The following is a 13,165-nucleotide window of genomic DNA, read 5'->3' as shown; positions in this document are numbered from 1 at the left end:
ACAGAGATAGGGAGGGGGTGTAGGGGCCGGAGGAGGTGACAGAGATACAGAAGATGCAACCGGAGAAGAGGCCAGTGCTGGGTGGGAGGGAGAAGAGGACACAAAGCAGACAGGACCAATGGGGGGTGAGACCGAGGAGCCGAACCGAATGCAGCCACTCAGTTAGTGCGACACGGAGGTCCCCAGCTCCTGCTGAGTACTCACGCAGTGAAGCTGTTAATCATGTGAGCGTATTTCACCAGCATCAGATCCAGCCAGCCACATCGCCTCCTCCTGCCCGTGGTGACTCCGAACTCGTGGCCCCGTTGCTGCAGCAGCTCACCCAGCTCCTGGGGGAAAACAACAGGCAGCTCCAGTGAGGGAGCGAGGAAACCTGGGACACCCCCACCCTGCCCCCTTTCAGTCAGACACAAACCAGCCAGGAGTGACCTGAGAACAGAGGGTACTCACGTTATCCTGCTCGGTGGGAAAGGCGCCTACTCCCACCCTAGTGGTATAAGCTTTCACGACACCGTAAACCTCGCCAATGTTGTGAGGGGGAATCCCCAGTCCGGTGCACACCCCACCCACTGTGCAGTTCGAAGAGGTCACAAAAGGATAGGTACCTGCAACACAATACCGATAAATCATGGCTTGGTCACACCCAACTTAGAAAACCCCTGAAAACAGAGACGTCAGGTCAAAGCAATTTCTCTCTCACTCGTCAGGACTGAACTGCAAGAAAACCGACTTCAGAAAAAAAGAACAACAATTTAGACAACACGAGAAGAGAGTGCAAATGGTTAAGCCATGGATGGCCCGGTGATCCAGCAGGAGGGATGTAGGGGCTGGAGAAGGTGACAGAGATAGGGAGGGGGTGTAGGGGATGGAGGGGTTGACAGATATAGGGATCCAATCGGAGTTAATTGATTAAATTCAAATCAAGTAGACTGGCTCTGATTGGTCAGGGCATTGCTGTAGGGATGCTGCAGGAATTGGCTGTCTCCATAGCCACTCCCTCAGGGAAAATGATGCTATGTCAGTTGTACAAGGTAATGGTTTTGGAAGGGTTAATGTTGGGAAACTGCATTCAGCTCCACTCAAAACTGATGACGTCACAAGGACATGGGTGGAGAAAAGGACGAACAGATTCAGATCTTAGACTCAGAGTGATCCTGCACAAAAACAGGCCCTTTTGCCCATCATGCCTATGCCAACCAATAAATGCCAAATTACACTAATCCCATTTACCTGTACTAGTTCCACAGCCTACTATGCCCTGGCATTTTAAGTGCTCATCCAGATGCTTCTTAAATGTTGCAAAAGTAGCTACTTCCATCACCCTCAGCACATTGCATATTTCTACCACCCTAAGATCTCCTCTAAACCACTTACTCCCCACCTTAAACTTATGCCCTCTGATCTTAGACATGGGGAAAAGACTCTAACGATCTACCCTGTCTATGTCTCTCCTTAATTTGTATCCATCAATGAGATCCTGCTTCCACCTTCCCCTCCACCCCGTCAACCTCCCGCAGCCTCCCCTGCTCCAAGGAAAACAAACCCAGCCTATCCAGTCTCAACCTTTTCACCCCAGGCAACATCCTGGTGAATCTCCTCCACATCCTCTCCAGTGCAATCATTCCGATAGTGGGATGACCAGGACTACACACTATTCCATCTGTGGCCTAATCAACCTTGTAGGGTCAGGACCTGTATCCTCAGTCTTAGCAAGTACCTATCCTGCTCACACAACTTGTAGCTGATTGCTACTAAACAACAAACTACAAAGGTCTCTTCTCTTGAAGACTCATTGGATAGCAACAAAACAAAAGCTGACAGTGGCTGGCATCACAGCACAAATCACATGGTAACAGCAGTGGAACTTTGTTGCTTAATCCCAGATAGAAACAAAATGGTTTCCAAATAACTCGGGAGCAGAGAATTCCAGTGTACCCAGGAGCAGGAGTGAACACTTGCAGGTCTCAGACAGACTTAAAGTTCTCAGACAGTCAGCAGTTGAATAGTCAAACAGCCTACACACAGATGCATGGTATGATCAACAATGGAGGAAGTGGACTTTAGCCTTTTAACTCAGACTCAGCAAGGGAAGTGCAGGAGCAAGCTTGAAGTAAAAGTCAGTCATAGCTGGCAGTTACAGATTCAGTCAGGAAGCGAGAATATGTTAGAGGATCAACTAGGAAACAAACAGATGTCAGTGCTTAGTGAATAAAGTTAGAACTCCCTATTGGGCAAGGGGGAAATTTCCACTTATTTTTTAAATCCATTAACGGGACGAGGGCATCGTCAACTAGGCTCAGTATTTATTGCCCATCCCTAGTTGCCCAGAGGGCAGTTCAGAGTCAACCACATTGCTGTGGATCTGGAGTCACATGTAGGCCAGACTGGGTAAAGATGGCAGTTTCCTTCCCTAACAGGACATTAGTGAACTAGATGGGTTTTTCCAACAATTGACAATGGATTCACGGTCATCATTAGACTCTTAACTCCAGATTTTTTTTATTGAATTCAAATTCCATCATCTGCCGTGGCGGGATTCGAACCCAGGTCCCCAGAACATTACCTGGGTCTCTTGGTTAACAGTCCAGCAATAACACCACTAAATTATTGCCACGAAATGGGCTGACAAGGCCAAAAATTCAAAAGGAATCCTTATCGCTCACAGTGTTGCCGCCACAGCAAGAAGACACCATTACACACAGCTACAGAGGGTAAATCAAGTCCAAAACACTAATTTAAACTGAAGTCACAACACCAGTAAGATCACAGATCCAGAATTAAGACAACAAAGCGGCAATTTAAAAGCCCTGAGCATATTGAGTCTAACAAAAGAATTCAGGAAGTATCGTGAAACCACATTAAGAGCAGGACAGCCATAGTTTAAACACGGTTTATTAAGGGAACAGGCTTTATTTTGGCAAATTATGCAGTGTAATGGCTACCATTTATTAGGCTGTGTAATCCAATTTTCCTAAAATTAAAAGCGTTCAGTAAATTGTATAAACCGAATAGTTTAAAAGCCTTCAAAGGCAAGGAAACTACTATTGCATTGGATTAGTGCTGTTTTAAGTACCTATTTAGAAAGAGATTAAAGCAACATTGATATACTGCAAGATTAAAAGCCAGATTGAAAAGCAGCATTGAGACACTGCAGAATGAAAACACTTTAAAAAGAGAGAATCAATAAAGACATTAGGAAGAAACAGAACTAATATTGCCTGGATGATTTAATATCAGGGTCAAACAAAACATCTTGGACATCTTGGAGAGAATAGCTCCTAAGATACATAATTGCTTCCCAAGTTTAGACACTAAATCACAAGCCTACAAAGCACACACACTATTGTATTCAATACTTCCTACATCTAATCACATTCTAGCACATCAAGACATAAAAGAAGGTACCAATACTTAAATTCTACACACTTTTAGCAGTTTCTTTAAACTGACAATGACTTCAATTCTTAACAAAAAACTATTTAACTGAATTTTTCAGTTGCTGATTCAAAGAGTTCATTTATGATCTCCATAGATTAGTGGAAAAATGTAATTATTGGGCTTCGAAATCAGAATTCCTAAAATATAGGAATGTTGAAATTACTGGCGAACCTTTGTCAGATTTATTACAGTCCAAAGATGATTTGATTTTGAAGAAAGCAAAAACAATCTCGGACAAATCCTGAGAGAAGGATGACAACTTGAGGTGGGAGATGGCAGTGCGAGGAACTGTGGCTCATGGCAGAGGGTGGGACTGGCGTACAGGTAGGGGAGTCACACAGCTTTGCCCTCATCAGAACAGGAACCGTTAAATGCAGCTCAGCTTGCGCGAGTTTACTGCAGACCTGTGGCGCGATTGGAGGGCAGTGTTCATGTTTTGGCTTCTTACCAAAATCAATGTCCAGGAGCGTGGCGTTGGCACCCTCTACAAGGATCTTCTTTGGCGGTCCATGGAGGGCCTTGTACATGAAATAAACCCCATCCTTCACCAGGGGACGGATTCGCTCAGAGTATTCCTGCAGAGGAAGTGGGGACACATGGTAAGTAAACAACCGGAACCTCCCTTATACTACCCGCTCTGTTACTCAGCACTCTCATCTCCCACATCATCCACTGCATTTTGGCAACAGAGAGAATTCCACGTGTTCCTGAAACACATCCAGTCATCAGCTTTCTGCCTAAACATGCAGCTCCACTTTTCAAATTATTATACAATACCCACACCCCCAGCCACTCCATTCTCAGTCCTCTCTGCTCCCACACCACTGCACACCGTCCCAACGCTGCTAAACCCAGAAAATACTCTGTATCCCTAACCCATCGAATCATCTTAATATTTCAAACACTTTGATCAGGCCATAGAGTCATACAACATCAAAACAGACCCTTCAGTGCAACCAATCCATACCAACCATAATCCCAAACTAAACTAGTCCCATCTGCCTGTGAGATTCCAAACCTTTCCTATTCATGAACTTATCCATGTACTTTAAATATTGTAACATTACCTGAATCTACCACTTCCTCTGGCAGGTCATTCCACACACGAACATACTTAAAAAAGTTGCCCTTCACATCCTTTCTAAATCTTTCTCCTCTCACCTTAAAAATATGTCCCCTAGTCTTGAACTCCCCCACCCGAGGGGGAAGACCCTTGTCATTCACCTCATCTATGTCCCTCATGATTTTATAAACGTCTGAGAGGTCATCCGTCAACCTCCTAAATTCCACACAAGAAAAATGGGGACTTTTTTGCACCCCCGATTTAATATCTCAAACTCTCCATTCCAGCAATATCCAGGGTCTTCTCTATCCTGAGACCATGAGTAGTTTCCACTAAACTGCCTGAACACCAAAACTGGGGTGGGGGCTGTGATGACAGCTATCTGGAGGCCCCAGGCCACACTACACTTGACAGAAAACAGGGAAAGAAGGACAGTTTCTGATAAAGAGCTCCAATACGTCCAGGGACACTCAAGGAGCGACGCCCAATCCTTGAAACTCAAGTACAAGCTACACCCAAGTTACCTTCAGTTTGTCCAACTCTCCTTCAATATCGATGTGTAGCATTGGGTACATGCTTTTATAGTGATGGGCAAGCCCTCTGAAGCTATGGTGAAGGGAAACAAGGGGAATGCAGGGGACAGAGTAGGGTGAGAGACAGAAAGAGACAGGAGGGCAGTTGGAGTGGAGGTGGAATAGAGAAAAAGAGAGAGAGAGAGCGAACGAGAGTAAGGGGGGAGGGAAGGGGGGTAGAAATGGCGAGGGAGGGAGGGAGAGAGAAAGAGCACGAGAGAGGGGAATGAAGAAGGGGGTGGAAGGGAGGGAGGGGGCAGAAGGAGAGGAAATGGGAAGTTGAGGAAGAGAAAGAGGGAGGAGGAAGATGAAAGGGGAAAGATGTGGGGGAATAGAGAAGGGGAGGCGGGAGAAAGAGAGGGAGAAGTTAATGAGGTTTTAATACTTCGTAATGATATAACATATTTGACATAGCAAACAACCCCAAAGGTCCTCACAGAATGTTGCCAAGGACCTTCCACACCCCAGCTATGCAGAGGTAACAACTCTTCCAGACACCACGGGTGTGTGCCTATGAGCTGGCGGGGGGAGGGAGAGGGTGTTAGTGAGCGGAATGTGGACTGTGAAAGGAATTGGGGAAAAAATAAACAGGATCATTGGCCTCAGGACCCTGACAGAACTCTCTTCCAGCTTAACCACATCTCAATACAAGTGGCTACCTCTCAGTACCAGGCCGGAGTGGCGGGAATATTCAAAACTTGCTTCAATCCATTCCCGGGGCAGGGGAAGATTCGCATTGTTGCTGGAGGCCTGGAACAGCTTGCTAAGGACTTCCTCTTCGTCTGGTGCAAGCCTTGTTGGAATTTTCACACTTTCTCTTCACCCCTTTCACAGGATACGAGTGTCACTCGTGAAGCCAGCTTTCGATGCCCACCCCTAACCGTCCCTTGAACTGTGTGTCTCACTTAGGCCATTTCAAAGGGCAGTTACGAGTCAATCACATTGCTGTGGGTCTGGAGTTACATGTAGGGCCAGACCAGGCAAAGACAGCAAATTTCCTTCCCTATAGAACATTGTTGACTCAGATGGGAATGTGTGTTCAATACAGAATATAAAAACCAAGACACTGCCATCCAAGATGGGAGATGAACCACTGAATATTTTTAAAGGCATAAGCAGCGAGGTGAATTAACAAGAACAGGCAAGAATGCAGATTTGAGCCTATAATCAGCTCAACCCTGATATTAGTGAATGGGCAAGAAGCTCAAAGGGCTGAGTGGCCCACTCCTATTTTGTTTGCATCAGTTCAGACACAGATTTTGGTTTTCTACTTCTGTGAGAAGAGGGAGGAGCTCAGTTAACGACAGCAGTGTGGTTTTTTTTAGAAAAGGGGACATTTTCCTTATTTGTCATCTCTGCTACAAGACAGTAAGCAAGCACCCCGACTCCTTTATAAACCCTTACCGCTTCGAGAACTCCTCAAAGTCTGACACCAAGTCGCAGATACGGAGGCTGGTGCGAGAGGCTTTCGATGCGTACACTGGCCCAATGCCTTTCCTAGTGGTCCCCAGGCTGATGGGAATGGGAAGGCAATAAAGTAAAAAGAAAGAGAGGGAGGGATTAGAACAGGCCAAAGATGGGCCGGTCACCTCTGAACCCTAATGACCCCGTAAAAATACTGCCCGCTTCCCTCCAGTCTTAGCCCCAGTCAAGGTTCTGCCGCACTCACTTTTTCCCAGCCAGCTCCTGACGTTGCTGCTCCTGCACACCGTCCACTGCCTGATGGAAATCAAACACTGGAAACAAGAGGAGAACAGTCAAGTACACTTACTAACAGGAACTACACAGCACAGAGTCAGGCCATATGGCCAATCAGGTCTGCGCCGGGTTCTATGCTTTCTGGTGCTTAGCAGAAGCGATCTCATTCAGAAGAATGAGGTTCTGAAAGGGCTTGGCAAAGTTGGGGGGGGGGGGGTGAAATTGTCCATTTTGGCAGGAAGGCTAAAACCAAAGGATATTATGTAAACGGAGGGAGATGGAGAGCGAGCTGGGTGTCCCGGTGCATGAATCACAAAAGGTGAGGATTCAGGGACAGAAGTAATTAGGAAAGCTCATAGAATTTTATGGTCTTTTGAGAGGGAAATTGAGTACAAAGAGAGTAGGAGCACATTACTGCAGATGCTGAAATCTGTACTGAAAACAAAACATGCTGGAAATCACAGCGGATCAGGCAGCATCTGTGGAGAGAGAGAGCAAGTTAACGTTTCGAGTCTAGATGACTCTTCATCAGAGCTCTTCTAAGAGGGAACTTTACAGAAGATGTTTCCTCTTGTGGGAGAACCTACACCTAGGGGGCACCATTTAAAGGCAATGAGTCAAATTTAAGACACATCATTTCTCAAAGAGATTCGTGAGTCTATGGAAATTTTTTTATTCATGGAGGGGTTTTGCTGGTTGAGCCAGCATTTACCGTCTATCCCTAGTTGCATCTTGAGAAGGTGGTAGTGACCTGCCTTCTAAAACCGCTGCAGTCTATGCTGTGGGTATACCCACACAATGCCCTTTGGGAGGGAAGTCCAGGATTTTGACCCAGCGACAGTGAAAAAAAATGGTGATTTCTTTACACCCCCACAAGTCAGGATGGTGAGTGGCTTTAAGGCGAACTTGCAGGAGTTGGCGTTCCCATGTATCTGCTGCCCTTGTCCTTCTAGATTGTGGTGGTCAGTTTGGTGAGCTTGGACAGTTCCAAGGAGCTTTGGTGAATTTCTACAGTGCATCTTAAAGATGGTGCACACTGCTGCTACTGACCGTCAGTGGTGGAGGGAGTGAAGGTTTGTGGATGTGGTGCCAATCAAGGGGGCTGCTTTGTCTTGAATGGTATCAAGCTTGTGCTGTTGTTGGAGCTACTCTCATACAGGGAAGTGGGGAGCCTTGTAGATGGTGGATAGGCTTTTGGGAAATCAGGAGGTGAGTCACTCACTGCAAGATTCCTTGCCTAATTACAAACTGTACCTGATTACTAACTTCTTGTGATCAACACGTCAGGACACCCAGAAACTTGTGCATGTGGTTTTTGCAACCAGCTCTCATTTCTCACACTATACCCCATCGCCAGGTGTTGGGTCAAGCCACCTACCATTTTAAAATCTGTAAGTGATGGATTGTTGATATAAGGAAAGGCTGGACTGGCTAGGTTTGTACATTAGAAGAGTGAGGGACAGGTTGACCGATAGCTACAAGACCCTGAAGAGGGGGTCTTGCCAGGATGGACACCCTCTTGTCTCAGAGGGTCGTGACTCATGTTTTAAAAATTAATTCTGAGAGATGTGGGTCTCACTGGCAAGGTATCACCCGTCCCTAATTTCCCTCAAACTGAGTGGCTCACTCAGGCTGTTTCAGAGGGCAGTTCAGAGTCAAGCAAATCGCTGTCTGTCTGGAGTCACACATAGGCCAGACCAAGTAAGTGGCAGATTCCCTTCCCTGCTTGACATTAGTGAATCAGATGGGTTATGACCATCGATGATGGTTGCCACGGTCACCATCTCTTGAGATCAAGTTTCAATTCCAGAATTATTAATTGGACATCATTTCCACTAGCTGCCCTGGTGGGATTTGAACCAGTGTCTTTGGGCCTGTGATTACTTACCACAACACTGCCATCTTCCTCTTCTTTAGAGCTCTATTCCTCAAAAAGGTGCTGGAGACAAAGAGTCCTTGAACAGTTTTTTAAGACAGAGGGAGTTAGATTTGTGTTAAGCGTGAGGGATGAAAGGTTATTGTGGAGTCGGCAGAAATGTGGAGTAATCAGATCAGACGTGGTCTTACTGACTGGCAGAGTAACTCGGGGGGCCTATTCCTGCTCTTGGTTCCTTCGCTCAAAGGCACGTATGAAAATATCATAGTGCACTGAGCACCTTGTGTCCTTAAGTACACAAACCTGGAGAGAGACAGGTACACACAGAGGAAGCCAATCACATGCAACACATCCCTCACCCAGCAGGGTCTCAAAAACAACAACACCAACTCACCAATGTGGGCTCTGTCCGAGATCACTGTCCTCAATTCCCAACCTTCCAAACCTGTGTGCATGGAAGAGAGATAAATAACAGAATCTGTCATCATGTTCCATAACTCAGTGCTCACAAGCTACTCTGGGCTGACTCCACTCCCTCCCAAATAACACACAATCAATTGGGAAGGGGGATAGGGAGGAGATGGCAAGGAGAAATACAGACAGAAAGGGGGAAGAGAGATGAAAAACAGAAAATGGACAGACAGCACGCAAGAGCGAGGGGCTGGAATTACTAAACGTGCACATATAGACAAATTACTGGAGAGCCATTGGAAACAGATGCACACAAAGATAGCGAGAGACTCAGATAGATCTGCAATTCCTCATAACTTCAAAACGAGCAAAGAGACATAACTGGCGACCACCCAACTGCTGGGTTCTCAGAAAAACCCATCTGGTTCACTCATGTACCTCAGGCCTACAAGTGACTCCAGACCCACAACAACATAGTTGCCTCTGAACTGCCCTGTGAAAAGGCCAAACGAGACACTTGATTGGACTGAAGTGCTGGGAGGGTCACTGTGGGTGAACCTTCATCACGTGCTTCATAGGTGCTCAAGGTGGCAGATCAGACCCAGCAGCTCAAGGGACAATTAGGATGGACAACAAAACACTGGGCCTAGCCAGCAATGTTCACCTCTGAGCAATGAATGGGAGAGTAAAGATACATTGGTGGTAATATCCCAGAGCAGGGACAGAGGCCAGATGGTGGGTCAACACAGGACCTTTCACATAGCTGGTCTCCTCCAAACTCTCCAGAATCTCTCACAAGAACTACAAACATCTGGTGATGGGGAGCTAAAAGGCTGGGAGCAGCACAGAGAGTTGTTTGCAGGAAGCAGGACTCCGAGGACAGACAGGCCTTGTCTACTGGAGGTTAGTAGAATGTAAGATGATTTTACTGAAAAATGCAACTTCCTAAGGAGACTTGACAAGGTGGGAGTAGCAGGAAATTTCCTTTTGTGGCAGTGAGGTGAGGGATTGTTAAAACTAGAACTTTTTTTTTTTCTTTATTCATTCACGGGATGAGGGCATCACTGGCTAGATAGCATTTATTGCCCATCCCGAATTGCCTGGAGGGCAGTTAAGAGTCAACCACATTGCTGTGGATCTGGAGTCACACGTAGGCCAGACCAAGTAAGGATGGTAGTTTCCTTCCCTAAAGGACATTAGTGAACCAGATGGGTTTTTCCAACAATTGACAATGGATTCACAGTCATCATTAGATTCTTAATTTCAGATAATTATTGAATTCAAATTCCACCATCTGCCATGGCAGGATTCGAACCTGGGTCCCAGGATGTTATCTGGATCTCTGGATTAACAGTCCAGTGATAATACCACTCGGCCATCACCTCCCCGCTTTAGAATAAGTGGACTCACTTTTACAACAGCGATGAGAATTTTCTTTTCCTTGAGGATTGAGACTGTAGAACACTTCTCCCCAGACAGCAGTGGAGGCTGGGTCATTGTCTATGTTCAAGGCTGAGTCACAGAGAGATTTTTGAAAGGTTTTGATGGAGTTGATGGGGTGGGAGCACAGAGGAAATTGGAGCTCAGACAAGCAGCAGATTGGCTATAATCTTATTGAACGGCAGAGCAGGCTTGAGGGGCTGAATGGCCTACTCCTACTCATCAAGTCCTATATTAGTGTGGTCTGTAAGCTGCACAGCCGCACCAGATGGTTCCGCGAATGCCGATCGCTGTGCCGACACATCTGAAGCCCAGTTCTGGAAGTCATTCCAGAAACCTAATACATCTGCGCAGCTGAGAAGCAAAATTGGGGGAAAACGTTGCTACATTCCCTCAGTGAGGAACGCAAGTAACCACTCAGGGGATGCAGGAATCATCACAGGTTTAGTCCAGCCAATGAAGTCTACTGGTGAAGGGAGCAGGGGAAATGAACCAACACACAAACCTGCATTTCTATACTGCGTTTAACATTACAAAAGACTCTTTACGGGAACATTAACAAAAGCACGTGACCCAGATTTACGGTGCACGTAGGAAGGAGATGCAACCAAACGCTGGGTTAATAAGCTCAGTTTTGAGGAACATCTTAGAGGAGAGAATGTGAAGTAAAGGAGAGGGGTTTGAGGCGACAGAGACAGGGAGGAGCACAAGGGGCAGGAGGAGGCAGCGACACTGACAGGGAGAGTAGAAAGCATGTAGAGATTTGAAAATAAAGAAAGGGATGTGTAAACATCGACAAGAGACAGTCAGACCGTCCGCGCAGATTCACAGTCAGCATCCTCTCACCTTTGCCCTTCCGGAGGTTTTCCTCAGCTTCTTCAAAGAGTCCTGGGATGTGAATAACCACCCCATTGCCTAGAGACACAAGAACTGCAATCAACAGCTACCTACAAAACCACTGGGCCCATACAAACCTCATGTGCCTCTCCCATCCCTTGTCTCCCACAGGCACTGGCCTACACAGGGGTGCTGGGGCTGTCAAGCCCCAAGACAGTCCACCGACATTGGCTGGTCAACACTGCCTCGGAGCAGCTTGACCTCCTTCCCCAACAGCCTCCATCCTTATCACCAGGCAGCAGACTGTCAAACCGTTGTGAGCAAACATCCATCTGAACAGAGTCCAGACGTTAACACTTCACAGCCCTTGTACTGAAAGGCTGATCCTGGGAAACAGACAGACAGTCGGGAACAGGCTCCCTGTGGAGACACCAGAACCCACTTGTAAATTCAAACCCTAATCAGGATAAACGTCTTTCTGAAAGCAAGAGTTTGGAGAACACAGCTGGGCACAGTTTGATGAGCAGCTGCTGAGTAAAGCACACAGAGGAACCGAAATCTAAGTCTTGTTTCCCCAAGGACGCTGTTGAGACTGCGTGGGAACTAAAGGGCAAAATAAAATCGATTAAAACAAAAGACAAAATCAGCCCAGTATTATAAAGGGATAGCAAGGAGGTAAAGGGTTAGAGCAGAATAACCCACAGTTTGCAAAATTGAGAGACTGCAATTACGTAGGACAGATTTCAGTGAGCAAGAAATGATAAAAAAACACAACCCTTATCCCTTTGATAAGCTGACTGGCAGTGAAGGAAAAGGAGAATCTGAGTCTCTAATTTGTTGAGACAAGGTCCAATTAAGTGTTTAGGACTACCAAAGATAAGGTAGGGTCTCTATGTAGTTTTGGGTCATAAATCAAAACCAGTTATACCTTAGATTTTATTCCTAGGATCTTTGTACCCAAGATGGTGCCAGAAATGGTGACTTCATAAACTTTTCCCTGCACTTGAGTACACGAGACAATAAAGCTAATTCTACTTAATAAACCTGGAATATAGAGCTCCAGGATACTGACTGGGGTAACTCTCCAGTCAAGATCCTGAAGTCAGGGGTCAGGTTTGCATCTTCTGACCAATCAGGACATTACACAGGCAGCACTGTAGCTCAGTGGTTAGCTCTGCTGCCTCAGTGTGCCAGGGACCTAGGTTCAATTACACCCTCAGGTGACTGTGTGGAGTTTGCACATCCTCCCCACGTCTGCGTGGGTTTCCTCCGGGTGTTCCGGTTTCCTCCCGCAGTCCAAAGATGTGTAGGTTAAGTGGGTTGGCCGTGCTAAATTGCCCATAATGTCTAAGGATGTGCAGGCTAGGTGGATTAGCCATGGGAAATGCTGGGTTACAGGGATAGGGTGGATCTGGTTGGAATGCTCGAGGGTTGGTGTGAACTCGATAGATTGAACAGCCTGCTTCCACATGTCTGGATTCTATGACATGCCTTTCATGATAATTAGAAAGCTAGGAATTTAAACTACAGTGTAACACTGTTTGGAAAATAAGTCAACTTTCTACTGATTTCAGGGACTATATATTCAGCTTTGAATAAGTTTATCCCATTTAACTGTGGCAAGGTTGTTTTTTTTTATATAAACAAAAACAGGAGTTGCTGGAAAAGCTCAGCAGATCTGGCAGCATCAGTGAAGAAAATTCAGAGTTAACATTTAGGGTCCAGTGACCCTTCCTGTTCCGAGGAAGGGTCACCAGACTGTAAACGTTAACTGACTTTTCTTCAGAGATGCTGCCAGATCTGCTGAGCTTTTCCAGCAACTTCTGTTTT

General features: G+C 46.2%; 1 protein-coding gene across 4 annotated transcripts in view; it reads right to left on the bottom strand.

The window, feature by feature from the left end:
- LOC109922595 (adenylosuccinate synthetase isozyme 2-like) overlaps positions 1 to 13,165 on the bottom strand; it is a 21,645-nt gene that overhangs the window by 3,370 nt on the left and 5,110 nt on the right. For 3 of the 4 annotated variants that reach the window (XM_048619580.1, XM_048619578.1, XM_020522639.2), the window contains exons 3-10: positions 11,345 to 11,413; positions 9,042 to 9,092; positions 6,743 to 6,809; positions 6,478 to 6,585; positions 5,026 to 5,107; positions 3,887 to 4,013; positions 451 to 605; positions 205 to 329 (exon numbers count right to left, since the gene is read on the bottom strand). In XM_048619580.1, coding sequence (XP_048475537.1) covers positions 205 to 329; positions 451 to 605; positions 3,887 to 4,013; positions 5,026 to 5,076 — 458 coding nt within the window. In that variant the 5' untranslated portion in view covers positions 5,077 to 5,107; positions 6,478 to 6,585; positions 6,743 to 6,809; positions 9,042 to 9,092; positions 11,345 to 11,413. Of the gene's footprint in view, positions 1 to 204; positions 330 to 450; positions 606 to 3,886; positions 4,014 to 5,025; positions 5,108 to 6,477; positions 6,586 to 6,742; positions 6,810 to 9,041; positions 9,093 to 11,344; positions 11,414 to 11,777; positions 11,822 to 13,165 lie in introns of those variants that run through there. The other variant, XM_048619581.1, reaches the window with a different exon arrangement.

The sequence above is a fragment of the Rhincodon typus genome, chromosome 43 (genome assembly GCF_021869965.1).
Source record: "Rhincodon typus isolate 14 chromosome 43, sRhiTyp1.1, whole genome shotgun sequence".
NCBI lineage: Eukaryota > Metazoa > Chordata > Chondrichthyes > Orectolobiformes > Rhincodontidae > Rhincodon > Rhincodon typus.
Note: the sequence above shows the minus strand (reverse complement) of the source record. Positions and strands in the feature narration are given on the sequence as shown.